General features: G+C 43.8%; 1 protein-coding gene across 7 annotated transcripts in view; it reads right to left on the bottom strand.

Annotated features, from left to right (window-relative positions):
* Positions 1-20,491, bottom strand: part of LOC122405728 (WD repeat-containing protein DDB_G0292056-like) — a 38,878-nt gene that overhangs the window by 7,593 nt on the left and 10,794 nt on the right. For 5 of the 7 annotated variants that reach the window (XM_043410654.1, XM_043410655.1, XM_043410650.1 and 2 more), the window contains exons 3-6: positions 7,920-8,303; positions 5,514-5,911; positions 4,442-4,817; positions 256-392 (exon numbers count right to left, since the gene is read on the bottom strand). In XM_043410654.1, coding sequence (XP_043266589.1) covers positions 256-392; positions 4,442-4,817; positions 5,514-5,911; positions 7,920-8,303 — 1,295 coding nt within the window. Of the gene's footprint in view, positions 1-255; positions 393-4,441; positions 4,818-5,513; positions 5,912-7,919; positions 8,304-9,663; positions 9,955-20,491 lie in introns of those variants that run through there. The other 2 variants (XM_043410649.1, XM_043410656.1) reach the window with 2 other exon arrangements.

Here is a 20,491-nt window from a genome sequence, read left to right as displayed (position 1 = left end):
TTTCGTTTATAGAGTTTGTCCATCATCGAAACGTCACGAAATGTCACTTAGTCGTATACACCGTTCTCTTCGTAAAAGGAGAACGAAGATAATGAGAAATAACTAAACCAATTATCCCCATGAAGGAAAATTCCATGCCAAAGACAAGATTGAGATCGTTCGTGAGCGATTTGTATACAGAAAACGTAGGGAACACAGCAGAGATCTGATATTCATTAAGAGCGACGAGGATGAGAAGAGAGAGGTGAGGCTCACCGGACCAACAAGTTGTCCCCATTTTCTTCTACTGAAGCTTTTCTTCTTTTTCCGTTTGGACCACGCTCCGTTGTTCGTTGGAGCTCCGTTCATAGCGGGATTCCGGACGATCGGTCCACCACTCTGTATCGTGACGCCTTGAACGAGAGAAAAAGAGTCGAAGCTCCGATATTACTCTCGAAGAAGGTGAGCGAGCAGTGTCATCGTAATGCAAAACATTGAGTAAAAAAGTTGTATAAAAATAGTGAACAAAATAAATTTGAACAAATATAATTATAATCGTATGAAATAAAGAAAGAAACGAGGGTGAAAGAATGCCCGGAAGGTACAAGATACGAGCAACAAAAACACACAAAACAAAGTCGAGAAGGAGGAGAATTAGAAAATGAAAGATCGGGAGGATGAATGCGGAACAACGGCACAAGTAGCCGAGGAGTAAAAATAAACAAAAATGCAGAACAAGTTTAAACGAACTGGAAGTAAAAAACGATGAATGAAAGCAAAAAGGAGAAGAAAGATCGAAGTGCGGTGAGGATTGAAAGGCGATGAGGAAGAAAAATCGAGTAAAAAATGGGTTTAAGCACAAGGAGGAGGGTCAGTGGAGTCCGTTGGCTGTACTTTAATAGATCGTGAAACGATTCGAAGGATTCGAGTCGCGATATGTACCTCTCTCTCAATCTCTCCCTTTCGCACCCAGAATAAACGACGCTGTTTTTCCTCGGGCCTCTCGTGCCCGTTCAACGATTCTCCCGTCTCACATTATCAAATTTTCTCGTTTAATCTACTCGCGGAAATAAAATCTCTCGAACTTTTCAAGCCCGTTGTCGAATTCAAAGTGCGTAGCGGCGGCTTGGTGGGATCTGACATGCTCCGAGGACTTTGGCTACGTTTGACAGTGCATGTGTGAATGCGCGAGCGTGCGTGTGTGTGTGTGAGAGAGAGAGGAGATTCGAACAACTGCTCGTTCCGCGCTCAGCTTTATTTTCGACACTTAGCTATTTCAGGGTGCAGCAATTCAACGTCGCTTGCCAACCCCGCACTATTTCTGCTACTTTGAGATTCAACCCCCCCTCCGACTCGCTCCTCCATCGAGTTGTCAGCCAGACTGAAAGTGTCATCATGAAAATGCTTCGAACGCGCCGTACACATCGGGACTCAAATGCCGAAACGCAACGAGCAGAAAAGAGAGACGAAATATAAACTGCGAGAGAGTTAGAACGAGCTCGTACAAATACGACAATGTGCTCTCATCCGAGCGATGTTTCTTAAGTATACACTTTGTATATTTATCACGACGAAGGTAGAAGAAACAACTTTTGCTGACTGTCTTCGCGCACCGACTATTTATCACGATCGTTATATTTTCTCTCGAGTCCATTGACTCGGGGAGCGAGAGAGAGAGAAAAAGAGAGAGAGAGAGAGAGAGGGCAAAGGCAGAAAGAAAACCAGTTTTCTTAACAATCTTTATGGACGATCGTTGGGTTAATTTTCTCGTTTTCATTGTCAGAGAAAAGCACGGAAACTGCGAGAGTTAAAAAATGCTTGTATGGAAAGTACACTTCGAATACAAGTCTCGAGGAAGATGTTAACGACCACTTTCACGTGCACAAAGAGTGTCCCAAAAGTTGCATCTCTTTGCATCGGGGTTGGATGATGAAATTGTGGAGATAAATGTTCTGAGGCTATTTTCTCTATGATGCAAGTTTCGATAGTTAGTGACAGTCGAGATTCGATGTGTGCCGGTAAGAGATGAGGAGCGTGACGTTTGAGCGATTGATGCGAGTGGATGGTGTCGAAACGCATTTGCATATTGCACTTTGCTGCGTGTTCTGTCACTTGGTTTTTTCTTTATCGGTGAATTCGTGGTTTCAGTGTGGATGAACATCGATTTTATCGAGTGAAAAATATTCTTCAAATAAGAGCTGTCGTTATCGTTGATTAACTCAACTGTTCAAAGGATTTGAAGTTTTTCCAATTTTTACTTTCCAATTCGATTCTTTGGAATTCTAAATATCTGAAGAATAATATTTGTCCTCTCGTAAGTTAAGTTCGTCTCGTCATTGTTTTTTCTCTTTTCGTATTTTCAGTGTTTTGGCGTTCTTGTCATTGCTTTTTACCTTGTTCGAGGCAGTGGCACCGTGGCTACAAAACAGCAATGATGCCGATGAACGGGACAGCATTCGTGAATGTGGTTAAAGCCCTTTCCCGCGACACGTCCGCCGATCGACGCTGCTCACGTTTTAAATTGAAAAGAAAGAGAGAAAAAAAGAAACGATAAAGCGAATTCCTCCGGTCTCGATCGTGTGTGTCGGTGTGCGTGCGATTGTTCTTTCGCGTATTTGTTTTCATTGCTTTTTTTTCTCTCTTCATTCGTGTCATCGCTATCTTCGGACTCAGCAACTCAGGCGTATGCACTAGCGCAATCACTTTGAAGGGATCCAAAAAGGAATAAAAGTGTAAACAATTTTTGGCATTTTCTCGAATTTCTCACCAACGTTTTCCGCGCGTTTTATCCGATTTCTTTTTGCCATCAAAACAATCATTTACGGGGTGTGCCAAAAGTGATACCGAGAAATTACGCTGCCCAATTAGTTATGGCGACGAGCTCGATCGCTCGTAATCGGTGAATATCTCATCAACGCTCACTCGGAGAGCAAAATGCTTGAGGACTTTTTGCATTGAGAATTCCGCGATCCAACGATCCCCGCAATCGTCCACAGTTACTTTTCCGACACCCTGTACACGTACGTACGCGTTTACCTCGTACATTTGAGCGAGGATACTAATTACGTAATAATCGATTCGGTATACGTTGCATCATCGAGGCGCAGGGGAGATTTGTGCTACACGGTTGAGACCTCGCGCCCGGAGCGATTCTCGGAGACCGTGAACGAGTGTTGAAGCTCATCGAGAACAATGACTAATAGAAATAATAATCAAGGCAAAAAAACGAGATGGCTTTGAGACGCGGAGCTGGAATTCCACGGGAAATGACGCTGTCGCGTGAACGCGTCTCCGCAAGTTCGTCGCTCAAAAGTTCAAACCACGTGTCCCCGAGTCCTCGTTGCACGAACACGAGTGGCTGTGACTCGCTGGACTCCGATTACACAACATTGAGATGAACGAACGCGTACAGTCTCATTTTTTCCAGAGTGCTTTTTTTCTCGAAGGATCGTTACGAAGGAGATTGAAATAAATTGAAAAACGACGTTACACCGTCCCCTTAATTTGCCATGGCGTTGATTCGTTTCCGTAGAATTTCTCCCAACGTTCAGCTATTCGCTCGGGAATCGTTCCCTCAAACGAGCTCGTGAAATAAAAATTTGTCTCGTCTCGTATCTTTTCGAGGCCGGAATAACTTAAAAGAATCATTCGAAAGTGGTCGTACGGTCCGTCATGCTTCTCCGTTTTCAAAAAAGCCTCAATTGTTTGGAGGTGTCACTTGAAAGAAAAAAAAACGATCAAATAACATTTCGTAGCAAGCGCGTTTGTCCAGCGAAGTTGTCTAGCAGGCAATTAGTCAGGGGGCAGGGCGTTTGTAGGCTCGGATTTTCCAAAGAAAGCTTCAAAGAATTATTCTTGGGACGCAACTAAATGAAAAAGGGCGGGGGCAGGAAAAGCCGGAGAACATTTTTTTGAAATGTGCATCGTTCTAATCAAATATAAATCTCGACATATTTCCGTTCGATATCACGAAAGAGAGAATCAGGAGACAAAAAAATTGCAGAAAATTTATAGGTTTACTCAATCAATTTTCACTCGATTTCAACGATGCGCATTTCAATATCAGACGGGGAGAATTAAACGTGAATTTTTCTCTAAAATTCGTCGTACGAATCATCGTAATACATTGGAACGTAAGAGAACGTGTCAAATTTTTATCGATGGAATACGATTCGTTTGAAAAAAGTTCAAAACGTCAAGTGCACTCGTTATGGATTGCAAATGATTCATTGGACCCCTTAATTCATCGTTCCCCTTATTTTTCAAATCTGAGAAATATTGAAGAGCAAGAAAATGTTCGAAACCGAGAAATTCATTTGGTTTTCATGAAAATCATTTTTTTTAGATTTCAAGGTTCAATATTGCTTTCGTCGTTCATTCGTAACTTGATTCCAATGATATTGACGATAATTAGTGGAATATCATTCTCCCAATGGTCGAATAAAAACGATGGCGAACGAACCGTTGACGTTGACCAACGACGGGCCAAACATGTAGTGACCGGGATATACGTATAACGGGGGTGGCGGTGGAACGAGGGGTGCATGAGTAACGTGGAGTTGTTGTGCCAATGCGGTTTCGAGATAAGCCTCGGAATTGACCGGGGCTTGAGCAATTTCCTCGGTTTCGTCGGTCAACGAAGCCTCCGTCGTTCCGTTTTGCGTTTCGGCGTTGTTCCCTGTTTGTTGTTCCTCGTCACCAACGCTGTCCGTACAACTTGCACTGCCGGTACCATTCTCCTGATAAGCCTCGTAGCTGCCATTCGAATTCTCGGTCTGTCCTGCCAGAGGAGCTTCGTTCCCGTCCACCAATGCTGGATATTGGCCAATTTGCGCCGTCTGCGTTAAAATCAGAAAATTAATACATTCATCGATGAAGATAAGCTGATGAGAAAAAAAGAGTTGGCCAAAGAGATTAGCAGCGTTTGTATTCGAACGAAAAGCTCAATATTTACAAAATTCTTACTCTACAAAATGCTTTTTTGGCCCTGGCACTCAATTGGCGGTTACACTATTTTTTGAAAATAGTCAATAGATTTTTCGATCGGGAGCCTTGGAGAGGAACCTCCAACTCCAAAAAAGTGAAACAAATTTACCACTTATTTTCACGCAGCTGTGTAATTTTATGTGACAGTACTAAACCAAAGTATACTACTTTTTCTCCAGGTACAAAAAACAAAAATTTTTTAAACAAAAATTCTTATTTAAAAATGAGCTAGTTCATCAACAAATATTTCGATCAATGTTAGTAAAAAGTTATTCAACGTTTTCCCGCAATAGCTAAAAAGAAAATTCCAAGCAAAGTTACATGCAGATCGATGTCAGGAAACGACGTGGATCGAACGCAGTACCAATGGGAAGGCAAGCAAAGTTTCTTCCACACACAAACTAAAATAACTGATAAAACTCCCACGCGTAAAATATCAGACGTATAAATTTCTCAATATAAATTGAAGACGAATCGACGCGGTGAATCAATGAGTCTTTTAACGTGAGACAGAAAAACAACAGAAGGAGTAAAAGGGGATTGCATACAGACGTCGTGGAGAAGGAAGTAGTAGAAGAAGTAGAAGTAGAAGAAGATACGGACGAGTGATCGTGTACAGAGTCGTAGGATCGGCCGTACTTCACCTGATAATCCACGACCCCGTACTGTTCGTTGACGTATTTTGGAACGAATGCAGGATTGACCCATTTTATTGGACGGAGTGGAACTGGTCCGCATGGAACGGCGGTCAGTACGTCGTGCATCGGAGGCCCGTTTGGGACAGCGCCCTCGGGACCGAACACCATCACCGGATATTCGTAATAGTAACCGCTGGCGTGGTCGTAAAAAGTGCCGTATGTAACTTGGACACCGGGGTCCATCATCGTTGGATACTCCGTGGCGGTGCAGTCCAGGAGTTGTTGGTCCTCGGTCGTTTCGCTACCATCTGTAAAGAAAAATCCATTTTTATTCCTTTCCTTTTATCTTACCACTTTCATGGGACTCGATTGATTTGCTTCTTTCGATATTTCGTTGAAAAATTTTTCTTGTTTTTTTCTACTTTTGATGGAATTTTTTGCACAAAAGTTTGAAAATATCTTTCAAAATGTTTGCGTGTGAAATCATTCAGGAAAGCCAATGGCCAATTTTTTTTTCTAACGAGGGCAAAAAATTCATTTTTTTCCACTCGATTGAGTGTTTCATTCAGGAATAATCTTGAAAATTTCAGGCTCTCATCTCACTCTGATTATTGAACAATAATTTCTCGAGATTTATCCTCTCCAGACAGCGATTAGTGGGAAAGGGGATAAGCATGCCGAGCGAGAATTCTCGGGAGCGAAAGAATTCATTAGAATGGAGTCGCTGCGAGATATCGACCGGGAAATAATTTCAGGATTTCAGCATCGTTTCATTACGAACATACAAATTATTTGTACAATTACGTTACCATGGAACGAGTACAGTCAACTACAGAAACGTTCGACGAGCTTTGCGAGCGTAAAGGAACCGAGATTTTTTGAAAAAATAAAATGTTTTTAATGATACACAAAAATAATAAAAACTCTTCAAAACGCATAAAAGGGTGAAAATTAAGGGTCTATTTTGAAAGAAATTCTAATAAATGTGATTGAGAACTCTATCCACGAGGTGTTTTTCAATTCGACTGACGAGTTTGTACATAAATCTCAGAAACTGACTGTTATTTAATAGACTTGATTAAATTTTCATAAAAATGTACATTTCGCTCAGCAAATAATGACAAAACATCGAGAATATCGCTCTCGGGATTGCTTGCCCGGTAATTATTCAGTTTCAATTCTCCGAGCGTTTAAGGAAGTTTACGTAAATCTAATGGAAATGGAAAATTCCAACTTCAAGAGTTGAAATGTGGAAACGTGCTAGAAACATACTCTGCATCTATTGACAGAATTATTACAGTATCCACGGTCGAGTTGTCGAGAAAACAATTCACGAAAATCACATTTTTTAAGGGTTAAACACAGGCTCACTTCCTGTGCGACGATTTCGATTTAATGAAATAGAATCCCCCCCCCCCCCCCCCAACTTTAAAGAATCAAAAACGAGAATAAGAAAATGTGTTTTTAGACTTCAATGATGTCTTGAGAAAGCCTCGTTACTACCGGTGAAAATCACTTGGAAATAGTAAAACACTTATTTGAGGTTAACGAGTAATAACGACATAAACAGTGGAAGGATTGGCAACACCACGAACCAGTTGTTTTAAAATATAGATATGCATAAGCATATAAATAGAAAATGGCTGTTGTCTCATTTCGCTTGACGAGGAGGGTGGATCGCGACGATACAATGCTGCCATGCTAAACCATGTTAAATAGATAAAAAATTTCAAAATGATGAGAATTTAATAAAATTTGGTGAACATATTCTTTAGTGCGTAATTTGACAATACGAATTTTTAAAGATTTTTCTTCCGTACAGTCATCGAGTAATTGATCACTAAAGTTCACGTGTATAAGCATAGCGTTTCCGGGCATAAGAAATCTGCTTTAACGCGTAATTACTCGATAACTAAGCAGAAGAAAATTTTGAAAAAAATGGTGTCTTCGCACTTGATGCCGAAGAACATTATCACCAAATTTGATGAATTTCATGTCATTTTGACATGAAATTTTGACAAAAAATTGAAAAAAATTGTATTTGCATGCTTGACGCCAAAGAATGTTATCACGAAATTTCATAAAATTCTGGTTATTTTGATTTCGTGATCCACCCTCCTTAACTATGAAGGTATTTAAACCGCTATAATTGTATGAAAAATAAGCTACACATAATTTAAATCATTCGTGGAATAAATTTTAATCGTTTCTTTGATTACGAAAAGAGCGAAAGAGTTAAGTTGCTTTTTTTAATCACAAGTATAACGCACGATCTTCCTCAATTAATGACGGTTTTGATGATTGTTCAGAAGGTACCTGCGGTGGAGTGTGAAGCGGATTGGCTCTCGGTCGTGGAGGGTGTTGCGCTCATACTGGCGGTGCTCGCCCATACTTTTTTGCTCGAGAAGTATCCCTTTTTGAAAAGTACATCTTGCCGCGGCGTCGTGATCCTCGTGTACTCATTTTCGTTGAATCTGATTTTAGGCTGGCTCGCCATGGTTCCCCCCCGTGACTTGTCGCGCCTCGATTTCGAGACCGCGCTCGCGTAATCGCTCGCATAATCGCTCGTTGAACTTCCCGCTGAGTCTGTACGGCCAGTTTTGTGTACAACTTGCCCGTTTTTCAGGCCCCCTTTACTTTCCTGCCCTTTTATGTAGCCATTTCGTTTTCCGTCCTCCTCGTCTTCCTCGCCCGGTGGAGCTGCAACAATCGATCGAGCCTCTAATTTAATTTCAGTTTTCGAAGGTTATAAATTTCAATTGAAAAAAATAAGACATTTTTAAAAGCAACCCCATAAACGGCAATTCGAGGATGCTTTTTTCCTTTTAGCAAAGCAATTTTCGCTTCTTTCACATCGAAACATTTCCGTTGGATTTATAAAAAAAAGTAAATAATTAAAGTTCCATTTTTTTTGTTTTACCTAAATTAAACTTTTGGAATGAAAAATCCGAGGAATGGACGATTCGAATTTACATTTTGCTAATAAAATAAAAATATTTTCATTCCTTTCGAGAAATGGGTAAATTAGACGGAAAAAGGTGAAGAAAAAGTAAGTGTGGAGAAGACAAATTGAGAATTCGTTCATCTACATGCATCGACAGATTCGGAATTCGCTCAATGACCCCGCTGCGTGCTGTGCTTATAGATTCTTTTGTGTGCGTGTGTGTGTGTGTGCGTGTGTGTGTGTGAGCGAGCATGCGACGCGATTCTCGTGTCAGAGATGAGTATATAGCAGAATAATCTGGGCCGCGGGCCGGTGCGCGATTGTGTCACACCGCAGCAGCAGGGACAGTGAAAATCGCACACGGGGACGAGTGCTGGCTTTTTTCGAGGCAATGCAAGCGCAACCCAGTGACACAGGGCGATTATAGAAAGAGTCGTTTAAATGTGATATATGCGTCAACGAGCGATCCGAATGCGATTGCAAAACGTTTCAAGATTATTTTTCTGGCAGGGTGGTCGCGAGCTCGATTGAGTGGGCAAGCCGCTCAATGGAGCGAAAACCAAAATTCTTCGTCTGAATCTAAAACTTCGAAGGGGGAAGAGTCTTTTAATTCTACAAAACATCGATGTACAGAGTGCCCGGCGAGTCGCATCGGATTCAAAAATCCCTGAAACGAAGAGTCTCCGAGCATTTTCGGGTTTTCCGAAAAGTTGAAATTAACCAATAAAATTGCTCCCCCGCGGTCTCGAGGCGCCGCAGCTCGCTGCTCCTCGCGACCATCGTGACGCTGAACTTAGCGACGTTGGAGTCCGGCCGATCTAAAAAAGCCTCCAATTATCGCAATTGTAGTTTTTCAAGCTGCACCGAAACCTCGTGAGATTAAAAACGGCGAATGACAAACGTTTTTTCCTTCATTTCGTTGGACTCGGACGTTGCAACTTCAGCGTCGTGCGGGACCTTCCACCGACGCGAGCATCACCCATCAATTAATATTTCATCGAATCCGCGGAGAGGACTTGACTCACCGGGATTCAATGATCCGCGCCGACTCTTGGGACACCCTGTACAAATATTTCGGCATGCGCTACTCCTCCACTGGTAAAGTAAAACTCGTACCGTCTTGGTACCTCGTTAAAAGCAGAGCGTGATTAGAGGAGCCGATCACGTGAGTGATCTTTCGATGACGGCGCCACTGCATCTCACACTTATTCTGATACCCGAGCCCCCGATGACGCGAGTTTCGTTTTTTCCGGTTTGATAACAGCGCTCCCTGCTCAATGAATTATTATGACTCGATTTATCTTTGTTAAAGATTCTCAATCTCAGTTTATGCTCTCATCGATACGAGGGAATGGTCTTCGGGCTGGTCACTGCTCCAATTACGAGGAATCGTGAGTTTTTACCAAAGATAATGCGAATGCGATTTTCAATGAATGAAACGATCGATCGGAACGGAAAACAGGCAGTAAAATGCGGCGCGCGTGGAAAAGAGAAGAAAACGCGTCAGTAGTATCTGTCGCAGGCAGTGCACGAAACGAGACTGGGCTTTGAAAGAAGAGCGAGAGGGACGAGTGCAGGGGGAGGGAACCGTAGGCGAGAGGATGCTGCACCGATCACCAGGGAAGCTCTCTTTCTCGCTCTCTCTCTCTCTCTCTCTCGCTCATTTGCTCATCTCCGCGAGTGGAGATGCGAGCGACTAGAATAGTTCTAGAATTAGAATAGCACGACGAAAAGACCGCGTGCGTGTATTTGCTGACGATATTCCGGCGTGCCCAAAGGATCCTCGAGCACTGAAATTTTTCAGCTGGCTTCCCAACCGCGCTAACATTCGTTAGCGTAGAGACGAAAATTTTGGAGTCGGAACAAATATCGGTGGGTCTGACACTCCGAAAATAGGGAAGTACTGGATTAACCGATCTCTTCGAATCCGATTGAGAGCAAGTGAAAATAGTTTCTTAGTCGACGAAATTCGATGGATTTTTTCATTCGCTGAGAAAGCTATAATTTTCGCAAAATTTTTTTAGCTCAGCAGTGTTTTGTCACTACTCATCTTGCGCGCGATCTTCGGTGAATTCTGAAGCCTCGCTTCTAAACAATTTATCTTCGGGACTGCCGCCGCTTGGAGAAAATGCACCGGGGATCAACGACCTCGCCGGTAAAATAGCCTCGTCGTCGACACTCGAAACATTCCAGGCACCGTCTGCCCCGCGATCCTGCTTCTGGCACTGGTACACTAATTACCGCGCTAATTCGGAGCCTGGTTGCACTTCTCGTTTAGGATTTAGCTGTAACGAGCTTCGAGAGGGTTCCTCCTCGTTCGCTTACGTAAGAGTGATTTGATAACACACAATATTTTGAAAAGTCGCAACTTCGCTTTGAGATTCAGCTGATTATATTGTGGATTTTTCAAGCGGTGTTAACTGCAACGAATTCCTGCAAATCATATTTCGGAATTCGGGCCAAAAACGTGCGGAGATAAAAGCCGCATTCGCTGCGACGAGTACACGAGGTTCCGTTTGTTTCGCCAAAAACTTGTTCCCCCAAATTCCACTCCCATTCGAGGCTACCTCATGCTTGGTTAATGATAAAATTCGTTCGTCATTAAGCGTCTTTGAGATCGAGCTCGAGGGAGAACTCGCTGTTGCGAGACCCACTGGCTGAGTGATAAATCCACCAAAATATTGAACCTTTCAATCATCACAATTCCAGCAACGTTTTCCGCTCGCCGCTTCGGTTTGTGAAAAGTAAAATTCGTGACGTCACGCACGATCGTTGCTCAGGAACGATCCAGGGGAGCGAGAGCCCGGCGGGGGGAGGGAAGCAGAAAAAGAATGGAACGAATCCACACGTGACATCGGGAGTTCTGCTGAAAGTTCCAAATTGGTGTGTCTCTTGAATCGATGAATTTAACACTGAATATCCGCGAGCGCAAGAGAGAGAAGGCGAACGCGGTTGCGCACGCCGGGTCGAGAATTCGGTCTACATATGAACAAAAGTGTGTATATAAGCGAGCGTACAGCGTTCATGGGATCGAAAGAGCGTCGGCCATTGCTGAACTCGCGCCGGTAAAGTTCACTTCCGGAAGATCTCGCGAGCTGTACGCGTCCTACGAGTCTCGCAAGCTACGTTAAGCCGGGGGTGACGGGGATGGAGAAATTTCGTGGCTCGGAGTCGTCTCGAGGGATGCGAAACCGTGGGAGGTTGCGACAGATCGAGGTGGGGATCTAAAAATCATCGTAACCAAAGTTTTATCGCGTCAACGTGAGAAGAAAGTGGAGAAATGAGAATCTGTGTGTTGGGGAGAGCGTTTGATAAGAATTTTCTTGTTTTTTCGTATTTATGTGTGAGAGCGCACGGGATGCGTCTCGCGGGCGTAACCGCCACCACCCCTTGTCGACTGGCACCGCGTCGAGGGTTGTTTCTTCAGCGGCGATCCGCCGGAGTCGGCACCCGAATCCATCGAGCCCAAGAGTGGGAGAAATTTCGCGCAGTCGCAAAATTCTCGCCGATAAAAAGAGGGTGTCCGACGAGTCGCCGAGACCTTCGACCCCGGAGGGAAAAGTCCCCAACCTTTTCCCCTCGGAACTTCGCGCTCTCCCTCGTCCCGTCAATATTCGGCGCGACTTTCCGGACACCCCGTATGAGGAAAAAACGGGAAAAAAGTGAATCTGTAGCCTCGTACGTGTATTTATGCCCATACCTGCATAAAAGCTCTCCTCCTCCCCTGCCGGGCACGTTTTCATCTCGCTCACAACCGCGAGACCATGCATCAGGGTATTTTCCATAGCTATACACCCCGGGGATCAGCCTGCGGAGTGGGAGACCGATTGCACACGGGAGCCGACCGTCTGACGTAACCGCTCGCCGTTGCTAACGAAGCTTCGATATTGTTGCGCTTCCGAAAGCTCGCGGGGGTGTTCGACGAATGATTTCGAGTCGATTTTAAAATGATGTAGAAACGAAAATGTTCTGTTGGGCGTTCCACAGGAAATCGTCGCTCCTGAACGACCGAGCGAAGAAAACGACGTTTTCATCGCAGAGGCTGTCAATCGCGGATTTTTTTTGGGGCGGGGGGGAAATTGTTACGGCTGATCGATAAATCGATTCGGCGTAATTCTCGTTTCTCCATCGGAACTGTCACTAACTTTTCACAAGAGTTTTATTACCAGGCTCTGGATTATGTACTTAGAATATCAGTCAGATACAGAACGGTAGGAAACGCACTCGTTTCTTTACACACTGATAAATCGTAAAATATCTCTACGTAACGTGCATCGATTAGGAACCCGCAAACGGTCGTAGCCGGGGTCGCTGCACGTCGAAATCCCACTGCGAATCCGCCCTTTCAACGGCCAATCGATTTTCGCATATCTCGACACGAGCGTGGCTATAACGGGGACTATAGAACTCCGGGGCTCGAGTCCACCGGGCGTTTTACGCGAGAGTGCATGAGAAACACTCACAGTTTTCATAATCCTTCAAATTTATATGGATTTTCATATAAAAACTGATGCCAAGTCCGAAGCTGAGATGACGAATTAACGTGAATGAGGTTTTAAATCGATTTTGCGATCAAACGACCCGTTACAATCGTGGCCAACGTTTTCGAGCAAGAGTTCGGACGCGATGAATGTTTTCGTTCGACCGCGGAAATGACCCCGGAGCCGCAGATGCTAACTTTCATAGCGCACATGAAAGTCTGTCGCGCCAGCGGTGTTTTCTGATACATTTTTTTTCACCGTGGCGCGGAGAACGCTCCGTATTTTTCCACGAGGGGTGGACAAATGAGAGAAAGTACGAGAAAAGAGAAGGGAGAGGAAGAAAGGGCGGAATAAGGAAGTGAATGCTGAACTGGGGCAATGCAATCGGACGATGAGGATAGCAGCTTATAGAGCTGAGAAACTCGTGTCTATAGAAGTCTCTCCGTTACGACAAAAAGGGCGTAATTTCGCCACCGGTTTCTCTCGTGCACGTACCGAGCTCAAAGTTTAAAGTTCGCTGCGGCGCGGCGCGGCGCTTCTGTGTCTACGCTCGATTCGCCTTTCCCACCCCGACGACCATCTTTTTTCTTCCCTCGCAGGACAATTGTGCGATGCGTCACTCGCACGGTGACAAACGCACGATTTCAAGGGCGTTAAGGTCAAAACTGTGAACTTCAGAGTCGGTGAAATTCGTTTGGACGGTGGCTTTTGCGTGGCTTTTCATATGTCATTTTTCTCCACGTATATTTATAGAGACAGTAATAGTTCGCTTTTTTCTGTACGAGCAGGGGCCGTTGACCGAAGCTTTCAGCCCTTGAGCTCCGCAGCGCCGATAATTTGCGCGTGCTGTTACTCGAAGAAAAGAATCTTCCAAAAACGTCTTTTTGCCGCAGCAAAAATGTGACTTCGCCACTCAAAGCAGGGAACTGGCATTTTTTCCGATTATTTAACTCGCCGACTTCTCGGCGCTGAAAGCAGCAGAATCCGCGCGGAGACGTCGATATAAGTCTCTCGTCGAAAACGATCGAAACGTCAGAAACGCACGAGTTTAGGCAAAATAATCGGATTTCGAGAAGGAAGAACAAAGCTTTCGAAATCACTGTCGAGGACGCGAACAGAGGCATCGGAAATTCTACACTCGCGGAGGAAAGAATTATTTATATGGTGCGAAGGCGATTAGCAATTTCGTGTACGATCAAACGAGAGCGTAACGAAGGTGACGAAGAATAATCGTGAAGCATCTTTCCGCGAACGATTTCCCCTCCTGTATTTCATTCACTCTTCTCTGCTTCTGTATCCTCGCCTTTTTATTGGGTCTCGCGCGTTGGTCGTCATCCTCGGGGTTGGAAAAACGGCACGAGGTAACCGCACGCGAGAAGCGAGATGCAGCAGCATCGCGATGGCCCGAGAGAGTAAAGAAAGCCACACGCACCGACACACGTGATTTGGAGCGCAAGTTGGACGTTTATAGAACAGCCTAGTCACATTGTCGAAAACATTCGACCACGCACAGAGAACGCTTGGCTCTCGTGCGTCCTTTCCACATAAAAGCTTCACTAGAACCTCGCGCGGAGTATGAAATACGAGATACACATTTGCCCTTTCGATGCGCTCTCGAAATTAGGTGGGACATTTTTTCAATGGATTTTTAGTCGTTAGAATGAGATGAGAAGATGGGAGATCTTCTCATCTCATTTTTTTTCTTGTTTTTATTTGATTTTTTTTTTTCATTTTATAAAATCGTTACGGATTTGTATTTTTTTTTTTTTTTTTCAAAATAGTTTCGCCGTTCTAAGACTAGTCAAGTTCACTTTATGTTGATTAAATTCACGTCTAAATTATTAATAAAATTAATAAATACTTGCATTGAGAATACTTTTATTACAAGAATGTAATAAAATGCTTTAAGAGTATCGTAAAAGATATCTAGAGACGCGGCTTGTGAAATTCATACTTCAACTTGACTATAGTTAATGGTTCAGTCGGTACCGGTGACACTTGAAATGGACATAACCTAGGGAACATTTTTATTGCGCGAAAGAAAGTTTACGTCGGTGTAATGACACCGAGAAAAAGGAATGGTCAATTCTTTAAAAAAAAGCGAAGCTACTGCACGAGTGAAAGCACGTGAGTCAGTCTGAAAAATAAATTTGATGAAATTCCTGCAATTCCCGAATTTGCCCGAAGTTCGATCAGCTGTTACCAGCAGTCCAACGTGATGACTGGCGTGTCCGCTTTCGACGCGTCAAAAACTAAAGTTTTTTTATGTTTTTTTTTTACCCCATAAGGTAATGTTTTTTTAAAGAAATGAAATCTGCGATGAATTTTCTTCACGATACAAACTTTTCCGAAGCTCGAATACCGTACAATTATTTCGCAATTAATATTATTGTGAAAAATGTTAAAGACTCTCAATTGTAAATGAAATAATTGGAAATTTTGCCCCGCTGCTTACCGTTGTAAGGGACCTTGAACGCAAAAAAGTGGACCTTCACCGGACTTTGTCGAACGGCCGATCTACTTTAACACAATGTTTTTTCATGATGCGTGAATTTTTTTCCGAATTGTTATATTGAAATTGTTTAGAGTTGGTTTCGTAATTTTTAAAATGGAATTTTTCTTACACTTTTCTTTTCAATGTTCTTGAAATCCGAGTCGTCGCCTTTCTCGTCGTCGGAACGAGAAAGGCGAAGACACTTTTCTTCCTTTTCGTTTCTCCCAAGTCCTCGAATGCTTCAAGGATATTTTGCCACTCTGACGCACTCTGATATCACGACGAATGAACTTCGATAATGAAATGTTCTCGCCAGGGCTACAATCTCCTTGAAAAATCGTTGCTCGAGAGAACTACAAAAAATTTGTTTTACTCAAATACAAAGCGAAACTCCTGCTGGAACTTCCAAGTGCCACTTTTAACGAGAGCTCAGAACTGGCTTTTCCCACCAATTTCCCTCCATCACTGTCGTTCGATCGGATGCACTCGGGCCTCGGAGGGCTTGTCAATATTGTCGAGCTCCTCGCCATTAGAAATAGAGATTCGATTGCAGGGGGAGGGTGCGGTGTTCGAACAATGAAATATTCTCTATTCCCCGTCGACAAACAAGTGCGCAGGACACCGCCTATTTTAAGAGCCTGCTCTCCGGTCTCGGTAGAGCGATTTCTTGAAGACTACCATCCGGCGAACCGCGAGCTTTCAAGCCAGCAGTTATAATAAAACATCCACGATGAACGAGGGCGCTTTGAATATGCGAAACTTCATTTAGCTGTCGACAAGAGCTGCCGGAAGAATATTGGTGCTACGCTGAAAGAGATTTTTCTCTTACTACCCACCCACGAGACGCGCGGGATGACAGTTTTGCTCATTCGAACTAATTATTAATGGATTTCGTGGTAAATATGATTGTTTTTTCATGACTGTCCTTCTCGGCGCGTTAGGAGGATTCTCGTCGGAGCCAAATATTGACCAAAATAAATCTTTTATGAATTAGGACTCGGAAAGCGAGTTTACGTAGCTGACTTTTCGCGCCGTTCCTTTCTCTGTCTTGGGAAGTGAAAATTCTGATTAAAATTTCAGAGAATCGCGTTTCATCCCGGTGAGACTTTTTGCGATATCGCAGTACAGTAAATCGGATAAAGAAGCGTCTTATCATCTGTTATGACTCCTGAAAGATTAGCGCTTCAAATGCCGATTACTAGAGTCACCGCGCTCGACCGGGCAACGATGGAATTTCATTGCTATCGTTTTTCATATACGGGCTGGGACAAAGCCGAATCGAAATTCTATCGATTTCCATTCGGGAGGGAATTCCGAGTCGAAAAATTTTACGATATTTTTCAAAGGGACGATCCTCCGATGAATTATTCGTTGTTGAAACTCGCTCAGTCAACATCGAGTGGTCGACTGTTACAAAGCGATGGGCGGACGTGCGCACCGTCGAATCGTGCGGACTGAGGAGCCTCTCGCTCGTCGGATTTTAACAACTCTGATAACCGAGGACTTTTACACTCATCATTTTATCGCGAATCTAATACGATGGTATTAAAGTTCAATTATGAAATCAACTCTGTAAACACGAATAATGTGTCGCACACTCAAGGAAAAATTGATCGAAACGAAATTTCGCAACTAAAGCAAAATATTCAGTTCAGTGCGGGGGAACCAAGCATTTTTATGATGAGACGAAAAATGTGTAGCTTCTCAAACAAGTTATTGGTCCAGCCTACAAAATTGTGGTACAGCTTAAGGGGGGGGGGCTAAAGTTAATTCGGTGAAAAAAGGCCCAATTTATAAAAAAATTTCGACGCTACGGATAATACAAATTGATTTTATTGATTGTGACATTATGATATGATGTATGAACAATATTTCGGGAATTTTGAAAACTCCAATACCACTAATTAACTCGATGGTAGCAGAGGCACTTTGGAAAAAAGTTGTCCATCGGTGAACAGTACAAATGTAAATAAACTCGAGCGATTATTTTAAAATTGGCGTTTATTTAAAATTGCTTACATAATTGGCCAGGTGCAGATACGAGAGATTTTTTTCAATTTTTCATTTCAAAGTGTCACAAAAAATAAAGGGGTCTGCCCTAATTAGACGGGCAAAAGAAAGATTATTTTGACGAAATTTTTTGAACGGTATAAATTATAAATGGTGGTTTGGACTTTAAAAATACACTCTTAAAATACACAAATTTTTAAAACTCAGTTTTCCCACAGAAAAATGGGCAAGAGAAAATTTTTATCCCGTTGCGTGAGCTGTTCTACTTACAGAGAAATCTACGCGACTGCACATTAGGCATGACATTGAGTATTGATTTCGTGAAATATTCACGTCCTGTTCCCGGTGTAACGAGCCTCTGTCTCGATGAATGTCCTCCAGGAAATAACGCGTCGATTCTCAGGAGGGAAATGATCGTTGGATATTTAAAAAATTACTCTCCCCTGCGACGACGGGAATTCTCGTCCGTGCCTAGAGACAAATGCGCGACGGAAGAAAGTGAAAAAAGGGAATCGAGAGAACAAGAAAACATCGGAAGAAAAACGAGATACGGGATTTGGGCTCGATCCAATAAAGTAATGGCCCATTCACTCCGCCTTTCCAATTCTCTGCCATTCTTACCGCTTTCATTCGTTGATACAACCTCATTAACGAAACTTCACGGTGTGCTTCGCGGGATGCTACAAATTCGTTGAGATCCCGCACAAATTTACGCCCCATTCGGAGAGCTCGATTGTCACAACAGTATGAAAAATTGCTTTTCTATCTGATGCAGACGCGAATAGCAATTAAGGAGTTTCAAACGAGCGGAAAAATGTCACCACTCACCCCTAAACGGTCGTTCGACCGTTTTTTTTTTAAATTAAATATCAAAAAAGCTCTTTTCATCGTGAGACGCCATCGTCGATCGACAGTTTCAGCATGGAAAGTGAGAAAAACGTTAAAACTCGTTAAAAACGGCCAAACTGCTCGGACGTCGGGGCTGAATTCGGTGTTTCGATCCCCTGCATCGTTCATCAATTCCTCGTTCACTGATCGACGAAAGCGATGAATTATCCCCGACCTTGTTGCAAGCCCTCTGCCGTTCCTTTTCGGCAAATATTGCCGAGTCGAGTGGCCACTTTGCTGGCGTAAACAACGAAATGCTGCCGAAATACCTTAAAAGCTTCGGAACTTCGTGCTCCTGTTTTCGAAGCGTACTCGCGCCTCACGAGAGAAAAAACTGAAGCACAAATCCGCAGAGCTGATTGGGAAGCCAGTCGCAGTCTTTCCAACATGCTCTCGTGACACCATTGGACAGTAAAGACATCAGACAGGGTAAGAACGCGGAGAGTTTGAGGCCCCGACACGTCGCGACGAGCGAGTCGATCTCTGAATTTATGAAGAAATCTTCGAGGAAAAAGAACATCGAGCTGTCTCTCGCTCCACGTTCCAATACTCTTAACTGCTGAGTGACTTTCGAAGGGTTTTTCTCGAACTCAAATCCCACGATCCCCAACAGATTCGAGCGATTCAACAGTTGAGCAAATCGCCTGACTGCAGTGTCGATAAAAAAGTAAATCTTTCTTGCAAAGTATTAAAAAACCAATCGAATTTTGGAGAGAATCTGAAAATTGAAAAATTGTTAATAAATGGAAATAAAAAAATGGTTACTTCGGTCGGATTTTTCTCGTGAGAAACAACTCGAAAATTGTTTTCCGAACTTTCTGAAAAGCGCAGGAAAATCGTACGGAAAATATTATTTTGTTTTTGTTTTTTTGTTTTTTTTCTCTTTTACTTTTGAATGTTTTAACCGCAAGCGACGACGTTGCACGCGCAATTATGATAATTCGAGGAGAGCTCAAAGGCAACTCGAGTTTCTCTGACTCTTGACGAAAAAAAGTGCGTACGCATCTGGAGGTTTTTATCGACGTAATTTTGTACGAGTTAAAGAAAAGCGAAAAAGTGGCATCGACCATCCGGACGTGCCGGGAAAAAAGAGAAGGCTGCCTCTCGCCGGAGGGAGCGAAGCGATAGAAAGCGAAGGAGAAAAAGCGAGAGGAGGAAAGTTCACGTGAACAACGGCTGGGGGTTGCAGTCCCGGAGAGTCTAGACTCGGAATTACGCACGTACGAGGACGGCTCGGGATACTGCGAGTCTGGCGCAAGCACTGCGGCGAGGATCCCTTTCTTACGTAAACGCCGATGTAGCGTGCGTATTGACTAATTAACGTTCGGAGCGTAAATCTTGGGAAAATGGGAGAATCGCCCCTCGGAGCGTCGACGGGCGTTTGCTTGATGGATTTTCGACCGGTTATCGATGATTGAAATTAATTTAGAACGAGAAACAGGAGCGGCTCGCGCTGCGCGAGCCCCGCTGAGGTGGAAAGCGGCCAATGACACGGTCTCGCTTCCTCCTCGCCTGTTCATCGCTGGCTCAATTTCAACGGCGAATAACTCGTCAGGGATTCGTCGTATCGGAAAACAACGAGTTCGCCTGACAATCTCGGCCCGGAACTGGGCTTATGGTATTCCGCCATACAACAATGTGGATCCATCGCGTACGAATGAATGCGAAAGTTTCTATACCGCACGAGAGGCGAATTCGGATCGATCACGACCTAGCAACGCGCGAGTATCCTTCGGTATCGTCGCCGGGGGCGAAGGATCTTATAGTTGTCTAGACTTTCTGCCGGTCTCTTCGAACGAGTCCTTCAGATATCGGAGCCCCTCGCCGCGTCCTCACCCCCTGCAACGGACACTTTCGCCGGAGACGCTGACGAAGGACGCTGAACACGTGACTCGACATGGAAGAAAAGACGGTCCGAAGGAGGAGGGAGGCTCGAGGCTGTGCCAGAACATTTTATTGGGAGAAATGTAAAGCTAGGAGGATTCGAAACGCCGATGAGGATCGTCTCGGTTTTCGTCTCATGAAAATGAGCCCTTGAAAATTATGGAAAATTGTAGAAAGGAAAAATTCA

This window comes from Venturia canescens, chromosome 2 (assembly GCF_019457755.1).
Source record: "Venturia canescens isolate UGA chromosome 2, ASM1945775v1, whole genome shotgun sequence".
Classification (NCBI taxonomy): domain Eukaryota; kingdom Metazoa; phylum Arthropoda; class Insecta; order Hymenoptera; family Ichneumonidae; genus Venturia; species Venturia canescens.
The sequence above is the reverse complement of the archived record's forward strand: the minus strand, read 5'-3'. Positions and strand labels throughout refer to the sequence as shown.